This window comes from Anoplophora glabripennis, unplaced genomic scaffold (assembly GCF_000390285.2).
Source record: "Anoplophora glabripennis isolate ALB-LARVAE unplaced genomic scaffold, Agla_2.0 scaffold340, whole genome shotgun sequence".
NCBI classification, from domain to species: Eukaryota; Metazoa; Arthropoda; class Insecta; order Coleoptera; family Cerambycidae; genus Anoplophora; species Anoplophora glabripennis.
This window is the reverse complement of record NW_019416421.1, coordinates 125,119-151,259: the sequence shown is the minus strand read 5'-3', so window position 1 is coordinate 151,259 and position 26,141 is coordinate 125,119. Positions and strand designations below refer to the sequence as shown.

Genomic DNA, 26,141 nt, shown 5'->3' with positions numbered 1-26,141 from the left:
TTTCGCTGTGCCGTGCCGTATGCAATAATTTTTAATAAATGTACCCATTCCGGATATACTTGTATGTAAAATTGTGAGAATTTCGCCAAAATTCTTAAATAAACGAACAATACCCAGGGCTGTATAGTCCATAAAGCGCTATTTACGGCGTTTCTGATATTTTCCGCAACATCTGCCAGCCCATATAATATGTTCAATAAACATGAAACCGTGCCCATTTATCCAGCATCAGAAGCGCAGTGAAGGAGCACGCCAGATTATATCCCCGAATTTTTAGGGTAAAACACGGCGGACGGAGGGAAAAAATGCAACCTTCCAAAAGCGCACCGTTTTTGTCCTGAAATTGCTGGTTTATTTCATAGTTGCGCCGACAACAAAAAAATACAATCGATGAGGTAAATGGAGTGACATTATCGCGGTGAAATAAGCGAGTCGACAATCGATACAGTTTTAATCCATTTAGTAATGGCAAGCGTGCGATGGTCTCAGTTATTGCTTGATATATTTTGCAACAGATTTGTGTTATATCGATAATTGGGAAAGGCTCTAAAATGCTTGTTAAACAAAATTGAACAGCAGTCTACTTAAAAATATATAAATATTCATGAAAGCAAAAAATCCTGTGTTGTTCACTGGCGTACATGATGTACTGCTGTAAACAATAAAATATTTCCAAGCGAAACTTTAATACCTAGTTTCCATTAGTCTCGTATTTTTTGTTTCCTTCTTTACATTGTTTTAATATTAGTACCCTCTCAAATATGAGTTATTATAAGTTAATCTAACATCTTGTTTTTGAATTTTCTACAAAAAATAATTATTTTAGGAGGTATATCGGGGTCCGAGGAAGTGTGGATCGCAGGGGGGGGGTCCTATGTATTTCTTATGGGACTAAAACCCGCTACCAACTTGAACAAATTAAATTCTATTGAAATTATTTGCGATAAACGTTATCTATATAGCAAAGAAATCTACTCAATATGCACATAACACACATATTGAAAATTAACAACATAAAAATATCATATTTAAGTAGTTTTAAATTATATTTAATGAACGCATAAAAACTATGTAGATGTGGCAACAGCGCTAATAATCGAGTGCAGTCGTACACACTGCGGACCTACAGACCTCGAACATCGGAGATATTGCGCGTCAAATTCGGGTAAAGTTGCGTACGCGTTCAAAAATGTATTGTGTGTAAACTATGTAAAATATTATTATTATATTAATATTATTATATACAAGATGATTCACAACTTATCCAAAAAAAATTGGGAATAGATGCAATATTGTAAAAAAATTTTTGTAAAATCCTTATAGTTTCCGAGAAAAAAAATATTGAAGTTATAGTACATTCAACCACTACATAGCTGGACAACTGTAGTCTCTAGCGTCATTCGCCACGTGGCCTCAGCGACTCCGAATACTGAGTTCGGATTTTGCAATCGTCGTTGGGATATTTACCTGTAATCTGTCGTGTTTACAATAGGTTTTTAGTAGTTAGTGTCAAAAGTGGGTAGTTAGTGTCAAAAATGGTTTGCGTGTACTCGGAGTTGATGGACATCGTTTTAATTTATGGTGAAGCATTTGTGTTATGGTGAAACAAGACAACATTTCGTAGAAACTGAGTACAACGGACCCAAATGTGTTTACACATTGGTGGATAAAATTTTGAACAATCGTTGTAACATCGGGTATGTCAAATGATTTTATTATTTAAAAACACAAATTAATTTTATTAATTAATAAAGGCAAAAGCAGTTTAGTTTGCCGATATAAAATAGGTGCGATAAAATTCTATTTACATATTTCTTTCCTTGCGAAAGTTTCTGCCCGTTTTTATCACACCGCCATGCCGGTCGCATTGTTCGAGGTCAGGTTTTACAGTGGACCAGTTTCCAGTGCCGTGCAGAAGTGTATTTTTAAATCATTTTCGAACTGCCCTTTTTGATTTTTTCTTTACAAAATTGTATTTGTAAGGATCCCTTGTACATCCAGAATTTTTTTTTTTAAAAGTTCTGAATCACCCTGTATAGCAAATGTATCGTATTATCCTCGCGAAGATTTGTATCCTTTATTTAAAATCCGTAAATCATGTGAACTGGTAAAACAACGAGAAAATAATTTTGATAATTTAGTTCTAAAGAAATGAAATGACACTCGCGCCCATCTCTCGTCCAAGTCAAAGAAAATGTTGGATGCAATTTTGAAGGTTCTGTGATATAAATTACATTAGTACTTACTGTTCGTGTTTTTCATGTCTATTTTAGTAATGTTACAAAAGTTTTGCAACTATAATTAATTTTTTAGATATAAAGTTTGTTGAGAAATATTTATGTTCCTTTGTTATTCGGTACAAATGCTTTTATCTCAAGTATTACTAATTATATTAATCAAGTAAAGAAAACTTTATGTAACCCTAAATATTGCTGGGTACGGATTACGATGTTTTTATAAACCATTAAATATATTAAGAGGATTTATGAACTGTATTTTTTATTCCAATAAATATATCACAGTTTCCTAGCCTTTTTAAATTAATTTAGGTTTTTAAAAACATTACAAAAAAATAAACTGTTGTGGATAATTTATTGTTGATAACAATATACATGGGATTTAGGAAAAATGTATATGTTTGAAATCAATTTCGTTTTTATCAAGTCTTTCAAATGTATTCCCTCCTTGCTGTCAGCTGATTGCGGCGTTGCCACATTAATCCTCAAGTCAGACAGAAATGCAATTACTGGTTTCTGTTTCTAATTAATACAGCATTATTATGTTCAAAATTTACATTAGTTTTACATCAAAAATAAGATAATACGGTGTACTATCTATGAAAAAGTATTATTTCACAATTTCTAAATTTTTTCTCAGTTATGGGTAAAAAGGAACCGCACCGTCCATCTTCGCCATATAAACCTATGTTAAAATGAACAACTTTCAACAACAATATCTCAAAATCTAGATTAAAAAAAATTTAAAAAATATATGACGCACAGAGGGAGCACTGGGTAATACGCTATATAAATTTCAAGTACATCTGTGCATTTCAGTAAACCGGATATACCTCATTAAATACTTAAATAATCTCGATGTAATAAAAAAATGCAACCAACACATGTAAACTATAATAAAATTTAATCGTTGATTTAATTTTAATTTAAAATGCCTAATATAAAAGTTTTCTCTATATATTTTCTTTTGCTTTGCTATTGTCGTCACTGTTCTTCATAAAGCCACCATAGCCTTACAGTACCTGACAGGACAAAAGGACCTAATCTTCGTTTTGCGCTGCATATGTTATTTGAATATCGCTATAACTCCATATCAAATCTCTAACATAAATAAGTATAAATTAGCCACATATTTCATAGACATCAAGGACAACTGTCGCCTATTTGCCCCCCGATCCTTCATTACCGTCGTTAGCTTTAAATATTCGGGATAATGGGAGAGCAAACATGTAATAAATATACTTGACTGCTGTCAGAAGAAACGTATAATCCCTGTTAATATCCGTCGGATTTGTTTGGCTAGAAGCTATAAACCTATCCGGAAAGCCTGACCGTTGGTAAGGGTCGTAACACTTTATTTGAACAGGGATTAATAGGAGATGGAACGGAGTAGTAGCGAGGATACTGGATAGTTTCGTTTGTAGAAAGACGGCACTAAATTGTTTCGGGTTACAAATAATTCAGTATACTATTATTTACCTTAAAGATATTGTTCTAATTCAGATTCATTCAAAAAAAGCTTCTTCGGGAGCTCAGTGACTTCAAACGTATCGTTCGAAATATGTAACGAGCGTTCAAACAAAAACGTGGTCGAAGTTGGCTCTGACACATTGGACGTAGGGAGTAGCTTATAGCGACCAACTTAACCTCATTTCTCAACGAGCTGTATAGCAGCTGTCAGTTTCAATAACGTTAATGACTATATAACTTTATTTTAAAGAATAATCGTGATAACAATAACAAACAATTAAAGGAGCTGCGGAAAGTGTCCCCCTCCTTGTTATAACAATAAATTAAGGCTGCTGCTGAAAGTGTCTCCCTCCTTGTTCCAAGCACTTTTCACACCTGTTCCTCAAAGAATTAAAGACATTTTCTAAGATGCTCGGGGTATTGTTAATTTCACGAATATTGTCTAGTCAGTTCAAAAATAGTGTTTTTAAGGTAAGGCCACAAAAAGAAATCACACGGCGTAATATCACATGACCTCGGTGGAAATTCATGTTCAGCATTGAGACTTATTAGTCGATTTTGGAAAACTTCCCTCAACATATTCATCGTCGAGCCTGCAGATGGTTTAAATCAGGAATAGGCAGTTCAAAAATAGTGTTTTTAAGGTAAGGCCACAAAAAAAAATCACACGGCGTAATATCACATGACCTCGGTGGAAATTCATGTTCAGCATTGAGACTTATTAGTCGATTTTGGAAAACTTCCCTCAACATATTCATCGTCTCGCCTGCCGTATGTGCCCTTGCGCCATCTTGTTGAAAGTAAAAGTTTGTAATTTCGTTTTCTTCCAGCTGGTTAACAAAAGGATCGATAATTTCTTCTCTATACCTTTGCGCAGTAAGAGTACCATTAAAAAAAATAGGTCCATAAATCCTCCTTCGATTGAGAGCACACCAAATTCCAATTTTTTGAGCGTGTAGAGGGCCCTCGACAAAAAAGTTATCTGGTTATTCAGAAGACCACATTCTCATATTCTGTGAGTTTACGTAACCACTTAAATGAAACCAGGCTTCATCAGAAAAAAAGGTGATATTATGAAGTTCACCGTAGTTGTTTAAAAACCATTCACAAAATACAGCCCGTCGCGGAAAATCAACTTCATGAAGTTCTTGCTGACAAGTTAAACGATAGGAGAACAAACGCAAATCTTTTTTTAACACTGTGTGGCAGGTACCGACTGATACTCCCACCATTTGTGATAAAACACGTACAGAAGTTCTTGGCGCATTTTCCATTATTTGCTGGACATTTTCTTTTAATTCTTCAGTCCGCTTTTTAGGTCGGCCGCTTCCTTCTTTTCTTGTTACACTGCCCGTTTCACGAAAAACATTAACACAACGCTGAACTGCACTTTGAAAAATTTTGAACTCAACAACGCCGGGAAATTGATTTTTAAATTCTATGAAACATTCCTCAATAGAATACTTCCATATTCCATCAATCTTGCGTCCATTTCTAAAGTAGGACTTTATGAAAAACACTTTTTGTTCTCGAGAAAACACCATTTTAAACGCTTTTTAAAACGAAAATATTCAAATTGATAGCGGCGATATAGCGCTTTGACAGATGACGTTTAAGTTCATTTGCTATACGCTACGCCCTACGTCCAAATTTTCAGAACCAACTTGACCACGTTTTTATTTGAACGCTCGTTATTTAATCTCCAGTTTTAATTTTAAAGTGTCCTCTGAAGAAGAGAGAAATGTTTCTCGAAACGTCAAAAACTCGAAACTGACGATTTGAACCACTGACAACTACTGTCACGGAAGCCTAACAAACTAGTATTTCTGCTTCGGGCGGACTGCTTCTTCATTAATTATTATTATTGTAGATGGAAGAGTTATGATGACTATGAGTTATCTACAGATCTTATTGAAAATGGTATAAAATAATATAAACTTCAACAGTTAATATTTAAAAAATTATTTAGGAAGACAACCCATTAGAATTTCAAAAACTACCTACTTTATTTTAAATGTTAAAAAATTGATATGTAATAGTCAGCTTTTTGAAGAACTTATGGGCTATTCTTGATGGTAAGTACATATTTAATATTGCAATCAAATATCAGCTCTTCACTACAAATTATTTCAATGTTGGAGTTGATTGTCATTCTTTTTAAAAAAATAGCATACAACACTGCTTCAGAACTTCTGCTCTAACTTAAGTAAACTATATTTCACATAATTCGTTGATTGAAATACTTGTCAACGCATAATTCTTTTCAACATTGAATTAAGATATTTGTTACAGTTACTCCATCTGCAGCTTAATTCTATATTTTATTTAATTCACGGCAGAGGAAACTCCTTTGTTATTTCTTATAATTAGTCAATTTTTACTATCATCTAACAGATGGCGATACTCTGCTACAGCCGTGCCGACGAAAACTTTTCAACCACTAGAATTCAGTACTTGTTGATTGCTTCGTAGGGTGTTCACTGCTCAGATAAAATTAAAACAGTGCCATCTACATAAAATCAATACCATGTATTCTAAATGTACAAATAAAACAGGAGCAGCCTACAGTTAGAATAGCATAGATGGCACCACAAGTATATTTCAAACCATAGAATGTATACTACATGGAAGGACAACGCGTGTTCAAAAGTGTAGACGCTCTTGATTTTATTTTAATATCACGAGAATAAACAAACAAAATCTATCACAACTTTTGTGCTTATACTAAAACCATTTTAAGATTGCCATTATGTCTGTGTTTATTAACAATTTTTTGCATAAAATTTTCCTTTTAATTAAGCCATTTCGATGGGAAATTCAATTCTTTAAATAATTTTTCCTATGAACTACAACGAAATTTTAATTCGTTTTCGAGCTACAATTAAAAAACTGAAAGGGGTGCATTTTCACCCCTACCTCCAATTTCCATCCTCTAATTTAATAGCTTTATCTAAAAAGTAGCAGCCATGCATGAATGTAGTTAAAATCATTTTAACTTAAAGCGGGAATATGGCCCAACGAAAAATGGGGTAAGGAATCGAGGGCGGTATAGCTCACTGATTGGTTGAATTAAGTGTAACGCGCTACAGTCGAAGTTCTGTGAACGAAGTATTAGCCCGCACTAGCTCTATCTCTCTCGCACACGTCTGTGCGATTGCCGTTTATATTGGTAAAATGACAGTTGGGCGAGTCCAGTAATTTATAAGGTCTATGCTTGTGACGCAATGGAAAAGATACAGCGGTTTTAGTGCACCTTTTTTTTACAAAAAAGGGGTAGTGATAGACAACTCGAAATTCTTATAAGAATGTTTTTACTTCAGAACTTACCAAAGTTTAGTACGGATATTATCCTAGGCAAAATTAGTTTCGAGTGTATAAGAAACTGTTTGGCCAAACATTAATACGAGGATCTGTTGTATGTACTTTTCATGCGACATATGTTATCCGTAGTATTTTTGCCTCCCGATCACGAATTGGTTGTCAGAATTGAGCTATCACCTCAAAAAACAGGTCAAAAATAGCAAAAATTCACGAAAAAGTGGTAGGAAAAATACAAAAAAATTTTTTTTCTACATTCACATGTTTACTTATATGTATGGTTAACACTCCGCCGAACGCGGTCAGAATTGATGGTTGTTTTTCTAACCTAAAAAAAAAACGGGTCAATTAAGGTCAGATATCACGAATTTTCAAAAAAAGCAAATTTGCGCCAAATTTGGTGTACAGAGGATTTCGGGGTCGCCGATTACGGATCCCAGGTAAATTTTGCAAAATTCAAGATGGTGGATCCAAGATGGCGGATCCAAGATGGCGGATCCAAGATGGCTGAACAAATTTTAAAAAAATTACACATTTGCGTCAAATTTAGTATACTGAGGTTTTCGGGGTCGCTGATCACGGATCCGAGGTTAATTTCGCAAAACTCAAGATGGCGGATCCAAGATGGCCGAACAAATTTTAAAAAATAACACATTTGCGTCAAATTTAGTATACTGGGGTTTTCGGGGTCGCTGATCACGGATCCGAGGTTAATTTTGCAAATTCAAGATGGCGGATCCAAGATGGCCGAACAAATTTTCAAAAATTAACACATTCGCGCCATATTTGGTATACGGGAGTTTTCGGAGTCGCTGATCACGGATCCGAGGTTAATTTTGCAAATTCAAGATGGCGGATCCAAGATGGCCGAACAAATTTTAAAAAAATAACACATTTGCGTCAAATTTAGTATACTGAGGTTTTCGGGGTCGCTGATCACGGATTCGAGGTAAATTTTGCAAAATTCAAGATGGCGGATTTAATATAGCCGACCAGTTTAAAAAAATAACACATTCGCGTCAAATTTGGTATACGTGGGTTTCCGGGGCGGCAGTTTGTAATATTTTTGTTTACTTTATAACCTAAATACCCAATCATGTTTTCACCTTTTTTCCGGCTAAATTTTTTTCTGTAAAAGATCTATTAACGGGTTTTCTACCTAATCTCAGGTAACAAAGTACATACATAGGTAATTGATAAAATTTTTAAAAACGAATTTTGTAAATCTGATATCGGATTCGTGATTAGTGACCCCGAAATCCCCCGTATCCCGTATACCAAATTTGATGTGATTGTGTTATTTTTTGAAAATTTAGTCGGCCATGTTAGATCCGCCATCTTGAAGTTTACAAAATTGAACTCGAATCCGTGATCAGCGACCCCGAAAACTCCCGTATACCAAATTAGGCGCGAATCTATTATTTTATGAAAATTCGTGATATCTGACCTTAATTTCCATTTTTTTTTTTTTAGGTTAGAAAAAGAACCATCAATTCTGACAGCGGATTCACATTCAGCGGGATCTTAACCATATAAATGAACTTTTAAATATAGAAAAAAAATTTTTTGTATTTTTTGTAGCACTTTTTGGTGAATTATTGCTATTTTTGACCTGTTTTATTTGAGGTTAGGAAATTCCTGTGATGTGATAGCTCAATTCTGACGCCGGATTCGTGATCAGGAGGCAAAAATACTACAGATAACATATGTCGCATGAAAGTACAGACAACTTTTCTTCTAAGCATAGAAGCTTGTTGAAATTATTAAAAACCTTGTCGTAAATTCTCCTTTCACAAATATATGGTGAGGTCCTGGGATACAAGCTCTATGCAGTCCCTCGTTGTAAAAAAAAAAATTCAAAACCAAGACTCTTTGGTTTGATTCTAAAAATAGATCTTGCATAGAGGCCGCTTGATCTTATGAGGCCCCGTAGCTGCCCCCTCCCCCCTTAATTCGGCCCTGGTAAGGATAGAAGAATAGAAGGTAATAAAAAAACAACTAATTACATAAATTTTTATTTGCAATAAATACATATACCAAAAATCTTACCAGATATTTTATAAATTTAGCTTTTCAACATTAACAAAAAATATGACTTTTTACAAGGAACATTAAACAATGTCTCTAGAAGCAATCTATTTAAGCCCAGCTAATATCATAAATAATATTTCCTATTGTACAGCACAGTAAAACTGTGCCTGAAACTTTACCCTTTCCAAAAATATGTCGCAAGAAATAAAAAGTGCGTCAAAATGCAGCGAAAAAAATTTAAAAGTCCTATACTTGAAATAAAAATCCTAACGGTAAAGTTAATAGAATTTTTTTCAAACCTTGTCTTCATTTGTATTAAATATATCTTGTAAGATTGCAGTTTAGGGCTACACAGTGTTATTATGAGGATATAGGTTTCAGATTTTTGCAAAGGTACAAAATGAGATAAAAGTTCAAAGAAAAACGGATGATTTAGATTTCGTTAGGAAAAATAATTAAGCCATACAATGTAATGTGCCTATGCTAGAAAAATATAGAATTTAGCAGCCCATACTGTGAAACCGATGACGCTATATTACAGATTTGATTTCGATTAAAATAAACGGTCAAGTGCACCATACCCTTCAATTAAACAACAAATAACCTACGAATCTACGTTATATCCACAAGTAGTAACTTTGTTTACAAATATTAGTTTTGACTAGATTCTGACTACTATATTACTCTTTTCAATGCATCAACATTCAGTCTCATTCAAACCTCTCAGTCCTGAGATAGCTTTTGATCATAATGCCGCAAAATACGTTAACAGAAGTCGATATTTCCAAGATCCCAGTACACTAATAGTTTTTGGTCGATTAACAATATTTTGTCTTCTCTACAAACTAAGACCCTAGATTTCTAGTTTGGAAACAATCTCTAAGGCAGATGGAATACTTACTTATCCCTTGGTCAACCTCTTAATATTTTAACTTCTCGATAAAAATCTGCTCAGTCTTAACTGGAAGATAAAATATTTGAATCTTGATATGGTACGTCAATATTGCACTCGTTTTCATTCAAGTCTTCGTCCTCTTCGTCGGCAAACTTGATGCCGTCCAGAAAGTCACCGTCCAGACTCGGCGACTTCTCAACCTTGGTTTCCTTCTCCATGTCCTTCCTCAACAGCTTCGGAGACGCCCTGAGCTTCTTGGGAAACTCGTGCAGTTGAATTGATACAGTTTTAGGCTGGTGAACCAAAGGCTGCACCTCACTGATAAACTTATTGTCCATCTTCTCGCTGCTCTCTTTGTGAATCAAGGGGTGGACTCTCTTGCATTTCGGTTTAAAAATCGGGGAACGTTTGGAGTTGTTGGCGCTGACGTCGCTCAGCGATCTTTTCCTACATTTAGGCAGTAACATTTCCTCTTCTGGCGATTCCTTATTGCTACCGGGGTCTATGTAGACTTTCGGTCTGATGTCTTCCATTTCGTGGTACTCTTGGTCTTCTTCCGGGAGGATCTCGCCGGATTCGTCCAGTGGCGGGATCCACACTAAAAATGCCGGATCCATTCCTAATTTGATTATTAAATAATAAGCAATTGTTAATACAATTTTAAGCAACTGATTTCTAGAACAAAATGTGAGAAGAGTTGAGTTTTTTGTGGAGTATATGTGGTTGAGAAGTGCCAGAAAAATATGATGTTTTTCCAAACGTAGTCAAATTGTGGTAAGGATGATTCGTATGAAGCTAAAGACAAGAATTGATTTAGTTTTTAAGAAATGGATAGATTCAGAGGTACTGAATGCAATAAGAAAGCAGCAACGACAAGAATGATATCCAATAATGCAGTATCAGAAGAACTGTTGAAACTTAATTATGTTATAAGGAGCGTAATGGAGAATTTGGTGCACAAGAAGTATTAGAAAATATCTAAGAAGGCACAAGTGTAAGATCCACAAAACAAATGAGGTGATATAAAGGAAGAGCTAGGCGACTGGAAGACCCTATGAAAGAAGCTAGCAAAGACAGATTACATTAATCTGAAGATATTTCTGGAATCACAAAACAAAACTCAAACTCACCAGATGTCTTGCACCCTTAAGGGTAAAAAACTTACGGATCAAGTATGTATCTGAAGTGTTTTGCGTAAAGCATGCGAACTATGTCTTTCTTTTTACCTAAGTATGATCCTGGTGCTGCTCCTGCATTTACAACATTGTAATCGTAGTAATCCATCTCCAAATCCAAATCTTGGGCCACTATTGAAAATTCCGAACCGGTCGGCCCCGCCAGGAGTTTCTCTCTGTTCCTTTTCTCTTTGGTCTCTTTGGCGTTTGTACTCCTTATGGTCGCCGTGCTTATCATGCTTGCTGCGGGAGAGTAGCATCCCTGGAAAAGAATACGAACTTCACACAAGCAGTCTTGGTTTCACTGTTTATTATTATTTTTTTAAATAATGCATTTATTTAAAGATTTTGGTCAGGGTGATTCAATCTCCTTTTAAAGGGAAAGCAAATTACCCCTTCGCATCACATTTTCTGATCAAGAACGCGCCGGCGGATCACAGAGCGTTCGAACGTTGAAGCGAAACAGCCAATTTCCTCAATCGCCCAAAATTTTGCAATTGGCTTCAAAATCAAAGTGCAGCGAATCCCAACTTTATTAACGAAGGTCTATGGGTGGATGAGTGTTGTTTTAGACGTACTGGCATTTTAAAATAAGTATGTACCAGTACTATACTACTGTTTGAAAAGCAATAAGTCACTAGGTATACGTACTACAAACTGAATTGAATTAATTGAATATAATACTAAAAATTCGTATTCATTTATAAAACATAGTAAAAACGTTAATAATATTAAAAACACTAAATTGTAATAACCTGACATTCGAAAACAATTAATATCCTTATACAGGGTGGGCAAAAAGTTTGGAACTCCCCCTCTATCTCAGAAAAAAATGCTTAAACAAAAAAATTATTAAGACAAAAGTTGCAGGGTTTTGAGTGAGAAATCCAACGGTGACATTCACATTGACATGACCTTGAAGGTCATTTAGAGGTTTTAATGGAACCGTATACTTTTGACCCCGGAAATGGTAAGAGCGGAAAATTTTACGTTCGAGTGTGACCTTGATCATGACCTTCAAGGTTATTTAGAGGTTAACCTGAAACTTTTAAATGGAATCGTATATTTTTGACTTCGGAAATGGAAGAAATGGAAATTTTTACATTCGGATATGACCTTGACCATGACCTTCAAGGTCGGTTACATGTCAAGTCGATTTTTAATAAATGACCCGATATTATTCGCGCTTTTCATTTCCAGGACCAAAAGTATAGGGTTCCACTTAAAATTTTCAACTTGACCTCTAAATGACCTTGAATGTCATGGTCAAGGTCACATTCGAACGTAAAATTTTTCATTCTTACCATTTCTGGGGTCAAAAGTATACGGTCCCATTTAAAATTTTCAACTTGACCTCTAAATGACCTTCAAAGTCATGATCAAGGTCACCGTTGGATTACTCACTAAAAATCCTGTAACTTTTGTCCTAATAATTTTTTTGTTTGAGCAGTATTTTCTGAGATAGAGGGGGAGGTTCCAAACTTATTGAACACTCTGTATATTTGTTTTTATTAACAAATAAATAATATATCTTATTCACTCATGTGTCTATGTAAACAGAGCTGTTTACTCTTTGTTGTTCGCTACGTATTAAAAACGCAATAAAAACTAGGTTACTGACCGAAAATGCGGTAGGTCAAGATTCACTCTCGATAAACCTTTGTGGGTCAGTGGTCAGGGCCGGCCCGAAAACGGGTTCAAATAATGATTTGAAAAGATTTTTATTCACCATAAATATACATTTTAAAATTATTTTAATCTCGTATTCGTTTTCTACCATTTTTTCCCTATCTTCCATTAAAATTAAAGAATTAATGACATTATGACTGAATCACCCTGTATATTAAATTTTCAATCTTAATTGATAATATTTTTGTTTTTCTTTTTTTTATGAGAATTACAGTGCTTCTAAAAGTGCTCTGGTGAAGGATAGGGGCTAATAAAACAATAGAACTTGTAAAGTGTAAAAGTGTAAAATTCACGCAATTGCCTTTGCATTAGCTATGTATGGGAAATGGGAGACTGCGGTATCTTTTACGGTGTCGCAAACGCAGGGACAGGTCTAAGTAATAGCGGCGGATATTATAAACTAAATTTATTGCTGTACTCAAAATAGTATGCAGTTTGCATTCCCTCGGAACTTCCGACCTACATTTCACGACAACGCAACCGACGTCTCTTTGAAGTCATGGCAAGTGAGTGGGTACGTGCTGAATATTCTGGTGTACGTGTGCTTTCGGGATGTCGAGTTAGGCGAGAGATTTCCATTTTGTTGCTAAGTGTCCTGCTTCAAGGAAAATAATTCATTACTATAAAGAGTATTTCTTTTAATGTGAATATTATTAAATATAAATTGTTTTTTAATTGCAATTACTGTTTTAATGTCATTTCCATCTCACATCAGAAGTGGGATTTTTATTATTGATGAGAGTCACAAATTTGGCGCCTAACGTGGGGCCAAATTAATTTAATTTTTTCTATTCATATCTAGCGACTACTATCCATTGTCCTTTCAGTCAGACGTAGTAACAAGCATGGAGAATCTACGGCCCATAAAACCTAACTAATAACTGTGTTCGTGAACGGTGCACGGTTGGGCAAGTAAACGACGAGAAAAGAAAATACTTCACCGGATCACTTCTAGAACAAATCTGAGACATCGCGCTCACATTTGTCAATGTGGCATTACTGACGTTGCTCAGCCTTCTAACGGCCCTTATGGCTTCTCTCCCCTTATTTCCTTTCGCCTCGTCCTTCTCGTTCGATCTGTCCTTCTCGCTGGTGAGCGTCGACGAGCGACGTAAGGTCCTGCAACACCGACAAGAATGATTAAAGCACGATGAAAATGTTTGGCGAATAGTTTACATTATTTCTTTGTTGTCGATGTAGGTTTTGAATGTACGTTTTTACTGAAGCATTTGTGTTGTTTCAATTATACATAAAAAGTGCTGTAGAAAATCAGTTACCACAAGTATTATGTATAATATAATTATTAACAGTGCATTTTTAAAATATTTTTTAATTTCTAATCCTCAAAGATCACACTAGTGCGAATTCGCACCACTGGTTTTTTTGAACCGCTGGTATTTCTCAGGTAGCAGTTTCTGAGGGTTCCCCCACCACGATAATTCTTTCTATAGCCCAAACAGTCGAGCCGTACCACAGCTGGCCTCAGTCTGTTATTGTCGGCCAAACTAGAGAGCCTGAAAAGTCCGATCGGTGCGAATTCGCACTAGTGTGACTTTAGTGTGGCTGAATTTGTATCCTATAATATACAAATAAAGTGAATTAAAATGCATTTTTTTACGTCATTTTACGTGTCGAATAGACTAGAACATTGTTTATTTAGTTATTGTTAATAATTATTCAAACATTTTTTTTCTTTAATAGTTTAATTGTAACATGTATTTGTCAATATTTATGGATAATATTTAGGGCTGTCAGAGAGAGCCGCAATTAAATGGCGTGCCAAGCCGGCCAACCGAGACATGCGCGAGCCGCTGCCTCAGAATGCTTTTCACGTTCACGTCACGTTAGTATACTGTTGCCTTTGTTATAGTGCGGATATTGCGTAATTAATTCCTATCCGTTGGTGTTTATGATGCTGTATTGAAGACAATTTAATTTGTTGCTTTTTAATAAATAATGCGTACGTTTATGTCCTGCGGCTCAGCTCTAATAATATTGTTTTAATTAATATTTTTATACAAAAGAGTGCAAAATAAACATCAATTTACAGGAAAGGAGTAAAAAATCACAATTTTAAAAAATGCCTACGTTCGAGATACCGGAAAAAATCATTTTATCAATATTGGGTATTTTTTTCTAAAAAATATAGACTTTGAACTTCAAAACCCTTTTACTTTTTCTCTAGCCTTATTTATAAAAAAAATACGAATTAGAAAAAAGTAATTTTTTGAAAAATGTTTTTTCTTTAAATCGTATTTTTTATTAATAAATTATTTTTTTTCGAACCTCGATTTCTCGACAAATTTTACCCCAGTTTTAATATAAATACGCTGTTTTCGTTACCAAATAAAGACATAAAAGTTCAAAGATGACAAAATCCCAACTCGCACTAGTGTGACCTTTAAGGGTTAAAAATGTCCCTTTAAAAATGTTACGGCACTGTAGTCTTTTGATATAATATGTAATTTTTAATTAATAACAACTATCTCTCCGTCATTAACAATAACAAAACCATCATTCATTGATACAAACCATAGAGCACGGACTAAGCACTGCGCGTTAAAAAATGTAGACGCTGTAGAGAGAAAGGGCGATAGTTTAGGTGTTCGCTCTCTCTTTGTCTCTAATCGTTGAGGAAGAGTGGGGAGATCCCGCCTTACCCCCGAGCGGTAACCAATCACGTGCCTGCGCGAGAGAGGAAGATAGTATCCATACTATCTCTTTCTCTCTCTGTCACTGTGACTTGTGTTTAATTTTGTAAAAAATTAATTCAAGCGATTCTAAAGAAGAGAAAAAGTGAAAGAAGCAACAGAAATTTTCCCATTTTTGTTAATTGCAATAAAAAAAAATGAATGCAGATTGAGATCCAACCGAGGTATTGAAGAAATACAAATAAAAAAAAAAAATTTCTCACTATGTGGCGGTTTAATCATTAATGCAGTGATTGCACACGTTAGGAGAAAAACTCTTTTGACGTTTGCAGAGCGACGGAACTAACCTTTTTTCTCCGAGTTGCGGAGAGCTGGGCAAACTACAGGTTAGCGCGGCCTCCTCTGTTTCGCTGGTGGTTTGCGGCAAAGAAGCGGTTTGAGTTTCTGGCTGTGTTAAAGTTGCAGTGCTGCTGGCGCTCAGGGAATCCTCTTCCTTCCTGCAAACAATTTTCAAATGATGCCGAGAGTTGTACCGAACTTCGAGAGGAATAATTAGGGAGCGTGATATTTCACCCTCGATTGATCGTCCGCATTCCGAAGCCGAGAAATTTAGCTGGAATAACTTTTAAGAAAAATAGTTTACATTATTCATAGAACGTCTCACCTGTTTCGATTTCTGATTGGCTAAAAAGCCCAAATAAAAAACCTTAAATATAGTTGGTTGGCAGAAATAAAAAGTTTTAATTTTTTTTTCGGGCCGTTACTACGATTCGCTCGGGCGCCTGAGCCTGGCTGAATTAGTTCACATCAAGAGATTCCGACCCTAGATTATAATTTTCTTTCCGCCCGGCAAAGTTCCAAAATATTATATAATTGCTGAAGTGAAAAGTTGAACCTTAAGCCTTTTCTTTCAATCCGAGAAACTCTCATAATTGAAGCCCATTGTGTTAAGCGCTGTTGAATAAAGGACTTTTCGAATTGGAATCGTCGGTTCGGACGTAAATCCTTTGAGAAGTTCAAAAAGTGCGACGCAGCAGTTGCCAAACAGGAAGCGTACCGACCGCTTTGGGTCAAGGTGAGCACTAGCGCATTCTCTCCGTCGCATGTGAGGACTGCATCACATTTAAAACATCAAAAGAACGGAAGTGGCGTTTATAGTGAACAAAATTAAAACTCCACATTTCTGATAAATAAATTATAACACTGTAGTTATAAGAATTAATGCAATATTTTGAAAGATTATTACAAAAATAAATGACGGTGTTCTACGTCAATTCATTGTACTAGAAATAATTCTCACACATAAGGAGCATCGGCTTATTGTACCTGCGGTTTGGATGACCAGTTTATTTTATTTTCTTCTATTGAATTAAAGGCGAAAGACTGTTCTTGCTTTCATAGGATAGCGGTGTATAATTTTTAACTATTTGTGCTATGTGGTGTTATTTATTATACAGAGCGTTAATGAACTTATGTCAAAAATTTAAAGAGTTGAAAAAGGAGTAAAAACTGAGTTAACTGATGTCACAAACTTGTATCGGAAGTTTAATATCATAGAGAAACAAGCTAATTAAAAATGTGTTTAAGACTGTTTTGGAACTGCTGAAATACATGTATTTTATCGCGGTGAGTACTTACAAAAAATTCTGTAACACCTTTTACGAATTTGTAGGTTTCTTATGAAGCAGGACTGTATTCGAAAGTCAGTTTGTAATACATTGTTGTAGTGATTGCTGTGATGTTTTTCGAGAGTACATTTAATAGTCGCATTTCCAAGTTTTCTGTTGAAAATGGTGCATTTATTTAGCAATCGCGAAGCTTGTGTATTCCACGGAAGTTCGTGACATCGACCAACTGCGACATCGTATTGCCAAAGCTTGTAATACGATTCGAGAGGACGTGGCAATGTTGCAACGCATGCGAGCGAATTGGATACGTCGCGCTGAAGATTGTGTGCAAGCAAATTGTGGGTACATTGAACATCTTCTATGAAAATCAGCAGTTATCAAAAGGTGGTTCCTTGCACGGTTGAGGTAAGTCAGATTTTAAAATTACACTAGAAAGGCAGGCAAAGTGCGCTTTCGCGGAGTTTGACCATTCTCTCGGGTCTTCGGCCCTCAGCGCGGCCCGAGCACCTCTCCACGGTGCTTTCCTCGCTGGTTAGTAGATATAACTTTTTTTGAAACACCCTGTACTTTGGTTTTTAAACACCCTGTATATAAAAGAACGTTTTTCCAAAAAAAAGTAGGCCCCGCTCGAGAAAAGAATAAAAAAAGATTCGCTTTGTCCTTAACTCTGAAGTGGATAATTTTGTGGAAAATCCAGTATAAACTTCCAAAAAAGGTATCTGGTTAGTAAATATAAAATTTTTCATCCAAAGACTACGTAGGTAAGGCAGAAATGGTAAAAAATAAGTTAATAAATATACAAATTTTCATTAAAAGACTGTAGTAAATAAAGACACAGTTAAAAGTGAAAAGAAAAAAAACTGCCCATAATTCAGACCTGGGTCAATTTTGTGGAACATCTTGTTACATTATACTCAACACAAGTCGGTGTATTTACCTCATTTTGACATAACGGACATGTGGCAAAAATGTTTGACATAAGTTCGTTAACATCCTGTAGAGATATGATCTTATGGACTTTAATGATAAGGAGCCAGTACAATCTTTCTTTGCATCGCTGTTCAAAATCTTGTTCTCGTTGTGGCATGATCCAATTTGTTGTATTGATTCAATCCAAAATATTTGCATAATAGTTTTCGTCTTTTTTATCTTCTCTCCTTATTAATAGGAGGATAGCCGAATCAGTAATTTTTTATTTAGGACCATATTAATGACTAATTTTTCTTTGTATACGTCAAACTTTTAAATTGTTTTCAGAAAATAAAACAGTATAACTTTTTGTATAAAAACCTTTTTCATTGTAGATATTTTTGAGAAGCTGTTATTTTAATTTGTTTTTGGTATAAACGCTTCACCCCGTACGTGTTCATTCAAGTCTGGCGCCTTACGTGGGGCAAAAATAAAATCGTATAAAACCGGTGTTGCGGAAGTAATATGAACTTAAGGCTTAAACATGACGAATTAAGGTAGGCGATGTTTGCACGAAAATTCTCTTCCCTCCCCTTTGAACTGTCCAACGTTGAGCAAATATAATGAATTATCAGAAAATCTGGCGGATGCAGCAGAACGCAATCCTAATGCTGACTGATGCCTGAGAAAATCCGAAATGTATCACCACCTCGCCAATTGCTGTCGCTGAGGATTCTGGGGATATAAATTTCGCAGCAAGTCTCCAGCTGTTCCTCTTATTGCTGCCAATAACTCAGGAAAAGGACGCTTTCCGTTACTTTGCTGGCTAGTCCGAAGTGATGAATTTTTTACAAACGCGGAACGAGATTACCAACGGTGCAGTATTCTGAAATTGTGAGATGCATCCGAATTTTCAGTTTTCTGATCAAAAAGAACTTTAATTTATTTTTGTTTTACTTTTTGTTGTTTTTATGGAGAGTCATATTCTAAAGTCCAACAGATACATGCTGTAACTTTGAGAGGGGGTCATATTTTTACAGAGGCTTCCTTTGACCTTTTTTTTCAAAATTCATCGTGAAAACTGAATTATTTTCTATCCTTTTTTTTTCGTAATTTTCTTATCCCGTCGCTAAACAAGCTAGTATAACTTCAAACTACGGCGAGCTTTAGTCGCAGAGCATGCGCAGTTAGGAACTGAGCTGTGCATTGTTGTCAAATCTTATTTTTAAAGGAGTTAATAAAAAGCAAATTTCCACATGACTCGCCGTGAGATTTGGCACGTTACTTTTGTTGAGGGGGTGTTCGCCGTTTAATTCTTTTAAATAATACAAAGTATATCAATATGTATCAACAATTTTTCAACGGTAAAAGTTGGAAAGCTTGTTTTCCAACAAACACTTTTTTAGACCGCTTACGTACTTTGTTAAAAACATTATTTCATTCTAAAAAAACACACAAAGATACCAAACACAACAGTAATGAGTTCATTCTCAGTTGTTTCAGTTATCACGTTCCCACGAATCATTAACCGAGCAATTCGCGATCCCCGAGCAAACGCCTTTCTACCGCTTTATGCCTCTGTTCGTATCCAATTTTAACAATTACTTTTTCATTAGCAAACGATCTAAATCCCGCCGAAGAAACCTACTACCCGGGGCGAAGACAAATACAAATGCAGTCTCTGATCCCGGTCGCGTTCCCAGTCATTAAGCGAACAACTTACGCTAATGCGATTTCGCTCTCGCTCCTCGTCGACCCGCAATCCATCGATTCCCTCAGGCGGGTGTGCTTGTTCCTGGCTTTGATGTGCGGCCGCAACTTCGTTAGTGATATCACCTCTGATAGCAGAGTCGCGCTCGACGACGCGCGCGTCGCCATCGGCAGGCTGGTGTTGGATCCTGAAACAAGAAGATAATTTACTCGAGATGATGGCATCGCATCGCACGTGGCTGAGCCTGCTTACATTATGGTCGTCCTCTAACTTTTAGCACTGGAAATGTTTATATACTTATACATTGAGTGAGTCATTTATTCAGTCAATTATTCCGGAAGAGGTAATTTCGTGCAAAAAAACCTTAATAAAAGGTGTTCGGTTTGTTGGGGGTAGGCTTGTGATGAACTTGACCCATCAAGGTTATTTGAAAGTCAAGTTAATTTTTTTAAATAGAGATGTCTATTTTTCACTTCAGAATTGAAAGGAGCGGACAATTTTACGTCGGTTTTTGGTGAGAGTGACCTTTAAAGATCATCCCAAGGTCAACTTCATAACATCTCATTTATAATTCAAAAGAATAAAGAAATGTTAACAGTGGTTCTGGTTAGAATCATCTGCTTCTGAGGTTGCGAACTTATGACCCTCGATTTAACCTTGACCTTTTCAAGGTCATTTTGAATGACAACTCATTTTTTGTAACAGAAAATACTATTTTTACTTCAGAAATGAAAATAAAGGAAAATTTTACGTCAAAATTCGGTTCGGTTCGGTTTTTGGTAAAAGTGACCTTTGAAGATCATCCCAAGGTCGAATCTTTGTCTCTTTTGTAAGTCGAAATAGTAAAAAACAACAACCCAAACAGATCTTGACTTTTCTTTATTATTCTTTACTAGATCGACCTTGTGATCTTCTAAGGTCACTTCCACCAAAAATTAACTATATATTCTGACGTAAAATTTCCCTTTATTTTCAAGTCTGAAGTAGAAATAGTCGTTTCTGATACAAAAAATTGAGTTACTATTAAAAATGACCCTGAAAAAAGAGTCAAGGACAAATCCAAGGTCAAACCCAAGATCGTAAGTTCACAACCTTTGCAGCAGATGATTCTAGCCAGAATCACTATTAACAATTCTTTATTCTTCTGAATTATAAATATCATGAAAAATTGACCTTGAGATGATCCTCAAAGGTCACTTTCACAAAAACCAAACTATGTATTCCGACGTAAAAATTTTGCACACTTTTGACTACTGAAGTGAAAAATAGACGTTTTTATTAAAAAAAATAACTTGACCTTCAAATGACCTTGATAATACGGGTCAAGGTCAAATCCAAGGTCTTCACGCGGCGACCCCCCCAATAAACCGAACAACTTTTGTTAAGGTTTACTTTCACGAAATGACCCCCCCCCCTCCGAAATAATTGGATAATAATTGACTAGTGAATAAATAATCGGTCGCGACCGCTGGGCGCAGGTGTGGTCCGATCGGAGAGCTTTTGATGTCGCTGTATAGGTTGGACTTTTCTGCGTCGAATATAAGTGGTCCCAGTATTACTTAGTAACGTAAAATTGAAGTACTAATTTTTCTTTTTCTACAAAAGACGGAACAAAAAAGCGGGTGCTCGCTATCTACGGCTATTTCTTATGTAGGGGATAAATCCAGAGGTTCTCAATAAGTTTTAACAATTTTGATTACTATTAATTTTATGCACTGTTTTGTAGTTTCAAAGGTTTTTTTTATTAAATGCTTATTCTTATTATTAACGCATTTTTCTCCTCACCATTAAATAATTTGTGTATAAGTTTATAAATACCATACTTGTTGCTCTGGGAATTTATATTTTTTAATATGGTCTTGACGAACTTGCTTATGTGCTGATAAGGGAAGTGGCAACACCGAACACTTACTGTGATGTGTCATTCCCTATCATCGCCAGCGGTTGTCAATATGTTCGTACTGTTTTAATTACGTGAGTATTTGTCTTTAAAAAACTATTTCCAATTCCGTAAACCCCTTTATAAATACTAATAAGTAATACTACTAATTTCCAATAAAGTACGTAATCATTATTAACTTTAAGATATTTGAAAATATATCGATTGTCCGCATTTCACATCCACCTTAATTGCGGCAAACCCAGGAACCCGCAAATAAGCAGAAGATAAATACGAACAAGACAATAAAACAGTCGAACAACCCGCATTTCCAATTTATGCCCTTTCTTTTACAACAATCGCAGAAACAAAAGTAATTATTACTTCACACAGAATCATTACGTCCTGAAACGTAGCGAGAAACCCATTTAAATTTAAAGAAACCTGGTCTCTAATCTGTCCTCCTGCGAGGACTTTGTTCGCGGATTGTAATTCGCACCGGAATAATATAATGAATTCGCAAGAAACGTTCGCGAGACGCTCAAAATAATAGGGAGAAGATTAATGGCTGATAATTAAATGTAAACAAATGGCTTTAATTAAAATTAAAATAATCGGAGCCTTGAAATTGCTGTGAAATAACATAATTAATGCATATGAATTAATTAATGGATGTGTTGCAATTATCCCGAAGTTGGTGAATTACAGGGATGCAGCGCGAAGGGGAAGGGAATAAAGCGTCTAATTTTCGAAATGCCCTTTCATTTCAATAATATTATCAAAGTCTCCTTGTCAATACACAAAATGTAAACGGGAGTTTTGTACTTTGTTAAAAATGTTAAAACATTATGGTCCCACAAAGGATTGTTTCGTTGGGTGTTCCTCAGGGAAGCGTTTTGGGTCCAACTTTACTTGCAATTTTTATCAATTATTTAGAAGAACATTTTAATACTGGCTGCTTGTCTTTTTTTGCTGATAATACAATCGTTGGTTCTAAAGCAAATAATGTAAAAATCTCATTTATTTGCCTAGAGTGGTATCTTGTTCTCCTCGCTCACCAGATTTGAATCTATTTCTATTTATAAACTTAGTTAGAATATTAAAAAAATCTGGTGTATGGAACATTGGAAATGGTCTGCAAATGAAACCAAAACATGTCTGATTTCTAACTCACCTTTGGGATCAGCTAATGAGTCCTGATCCTCAGCCTTAGCCACGTGGTATTTCCTGTACCGAAATAAATACTGGGCCCCCAGCAAAGCCGTGGCTATTAGTAGACCGCTAAGAAAAAAAATCGCCGCTATATGGACCGCCGTCAGCTTTAACGTCACCGCCTTCATTGCTCCCACGCTTTGGGCCACTACGATGCTGGTAATGTTGGGTTTGATGTTTCCTGGAAAAGAAAATGTAAACATTTGTAGCAAGGGTACCAGCAGCAAATTCGAAAGAGAAAGGCTCGTTTGGGTGCACGATCTTGGAGCTTTGAGCATCTATACTTTCCTGATCTATCACTAATTGAACTGATGACTGATTACGAATTTTCAATGATGGAATTGTAAAAGCTGCCAGGTTATGTAATCCCAGCTTCTTTGATCTACATTTTAACAATCTAAAAACTAGTAACTTCGCTTTAAAAATTAATATTATTAGGGCTGTCTGAACTGAGTCGCGGGACGTAGGCGTACGCATTATTTATTAAAGAGCAACAAATTAAATTTTCTAAAATACACCACCATAAACACCAATGGATAGGAATTAATTACGATGACAAAGGCAACAGTATACTAACGTGACATGAACGTGAAAAGCATTCTGAGGCAGCGGCTCGCGCATGTCTTGGTTGATCCACTTGACACGCCATTTAATTGCGGCTCTCTCCGACAGCTTTAATTATGATTCAAAATAGAGGATTTGAAAAAAATATATTTTTATTGTGGCCCCCAATAAAGAAAATTGTTTATGTGAGGGAATAAAATATATTAGAAGCCATAAACAAATATAAAATATGGGAACATCGACATACAAGAATGTAATAAAAACAGGCTAAAGACCGTTATTTGAGATATAAACTGTCCTCACAGACCCACAAAAAATGTACCGGATAAATTTTTTTACATGTTTTTCCTCTTTTATGCCTCTAGTAATGTCCCCTTATATTTTTTTTGTAGTAGAAATAAAAAATGTCAATCAAAAACAGCTGTAGGTATTGTAATATCAGAATAAATAAACAAGTAATGTCAATAGTAAGCAACGATCGTTTCCCCACATATACAAGATGTCCGCGGGATAAGTATATGATCAATATGTAACAGAATACAGGAAAGTAAACATAAAAGTTTTTTGCGACATTGGTCCTAAGTCTCTCCAGTTTCTTTAAATATTAAAAAGAGGCCTAGAGAGTTGTGTTGTTATTAGTTTTCAATCAGATAAATTTTATAAATCTCCGGGGATTCCTCAAAGGTCAGTTCATGGGCCAGTCTTCTCTGTAGTTTTTATTATTGATCTAAATAAATGCCTTAATGTCAATTATTTGCTCGACGCGGACAATTTCAAGTTGTTTTTGACAGATTGCAAGAATATCTTGACCAATTGGAAGAAAAGGTAAAATTATGTCCTACTGTCGATGCAAAACCACTCCAGATTTTGATTACAAAATTGGTGAACGTTTTTTGAAAAGAATTCCAATTTTTTTATTACATTTGTTGCTAAATTATCGCTTGTCGAGCAAATTCGCTAATTTTTTTAACTTAGACTTTATTTTCCATAGTTCTAAAGACTTTTACAATATAGAAAATTTAAATATAATTTCACGCGTTTCAAACAGTATGCGTATATTGTTTGGAGTCCCATTTATAAAATTTTCAATATCCCATAAGAAAAAGAGACATATAAAGACTTTATACATTTCATTAGTTCGTGGTAAATTTGATTTTTAATCTTTGTAGCTGTCAAATTACATTTTTCCTTTTTAATATTGTCAATAATACATTAAATTTAATCAGCACTTATACTATGAACATCTTGTACAACAAAAATGTCCCTGAAATAAAAAATACTAAAAAAGTTTTCCCAACAACTGCGCTGGAAGATAATGGCATGAGTTTCCAGGGATGCCTGTAAAGTTTCAACGCTTCCCGGAGGCAATCAAGAAGCAATGTTAGTCTTACTTCTCGAGTTAATTTTTAAAGTTTTAAGTACGAAATATAACCAAATAAAAATATAATTAAAACCATCAAACTAATTCCACCTTTCGCTAAAAAAAATTGTAAATAAATCAATTTCCACATACTTATCTGACTCGCGTGTGCCAAGAATCCTCCTCCGCAGATTTGCCTTGCTGACAAATTTTCATCGGAGAAGTATTCCAACAGTAAATTGGGCCCTGTGGAGTTGACCACGGACCTGGAGACATCGTGGCCACCTGATAAGTCCGCTAGGAGGTTGGAGGACAACGCATTGCCGTCGCGGATCTTCAGCCATTGGTTTCCGCAGGGTAAGTGGAACTGGTCTACCTTAAATTGGATGACGAAGTCTTCGTCGGCCTAAAAAATAATGGGGAAGCTAAGAGAAGCACTGTCGGTTCAATATAGGTTATTTTTGTCATGAAAATTGATGTCTTGTGTTGTGCAGAAAGAGCTTTGGAGTTCTGAAACTGATTTTGCACAACATCACGAATTTGGTCTAAGATAATTGGCAGTACATCCCCTGGGTCGACGGTTGAACGCGCTCCTTGTAGATTCCGCGAGCTTGCCTTCTTGGCACATCGCTTGGTGGCGATCGAAACTGGTGTCAGATTTTTTTGCCTTCAGGCCCTTCTGTCTGCGTCGTTATACTAGCTTTGACACCTCTTTTCTAGTCTCAGGAGTATGAGAAATGCTGCCTTAGGCAGTGTAGAAAACCCAACCAGTACGGCGACTTGGCTTAATTCGAAAGTATAGCGAAAATTTGTATTCTTCCACTGTTGTATCGCAGACTGCCTTAGTGGTCGTCGATAGCTTGAAATAGACTTAAGACAGTGGATGCAAATTTTGTGAAAATTCGATAGTTTAGTAAAAATTATCGAAAGGTAGACGGTTTTTGAGGTTGCTGTGGCTAGTGCTGTTACATGATTTAATACAACAGAAATTGTTTATTGTATAGTCGTCCATATATCAAATTAAAAATATATAAGAGGTACAGGGTGTTAAATGTAAAATATTATTTCAGTAGTTTTTTTAATTTATTCCTTACCAAATGCAAATATCCTCACAAAATTTTGGGGATTGGAGTTCTTTGAGTAGAGGAATTGAAATCTGTTCACATTTTGGTTAAAGTTCATAGAGGGCGCTAGCTGCAGTAGATTGAATGTGTTAAAAACGACATAACTTTTTTGTACTTTAAGGTATCTCATCTTTGGTAACCAATTCTTATTTTTCAACTTTTTTACACAAAAAGGTATATTTTTGTGTAAACGGTTACTTTCATAAAGTCTACCTTTTTTGTGTAAAAAAAGTTGGAAAATAAGAATTTGATACCAAAGATGAGATACCTCTAAGTACAAAAAAGTTA

General features: G+C 35.5%; 1 protein-coding gene across 3 annotated transcripts in view; it reads right to left on the bottom strand.

The window, feature by feature from the left end:
* Nucleotides 1-9,062: 9,062 nt before the first annotated feature.
* Nucleotides 9,063-26,141, bottom strand: part of LOC108909578 — a 68,203-nt gene continuing 51,124 nt past the window's right edge. The window contains exons 8-14 of one of the 3 annotated variants that reach the window (XM_018713959.2): nt 24,883-25,135; nt 22,768-22,986; nt 19,727-19,901; nt 15,814-15,963; nt 13,757-13,934; nt 11,178-11,388; nt 9,063-10,570 (exon numbers count right to left, since the gene is read on the bottom strand). In XM_018713959.2, coding sequence (XP_018569475.1) covers nt 10,014-10,570; nt 11,178-11,388; nt 13,757-13,934; nt 15,814-15,963; nt 19,727-19,901; nt 22,768-22,986; nt 24,883-25,135 — 1,743 coding nt within the window. In that variant the 3' untranslated portion in view covers nt 9,063-10,013. The remainder of the gene's footprint in view (nt 10,571-11,177; nt 11,389-13,756; nt 13,935-15,813; nt 15,964-19,726; nt 19,902-22,767; nt 22,987-24,882; nt 25,136-26,141) is intronic. The other 2 variants (XM_018713960.2, XM_018713961.2) reach the window with 2 other exon arrangements.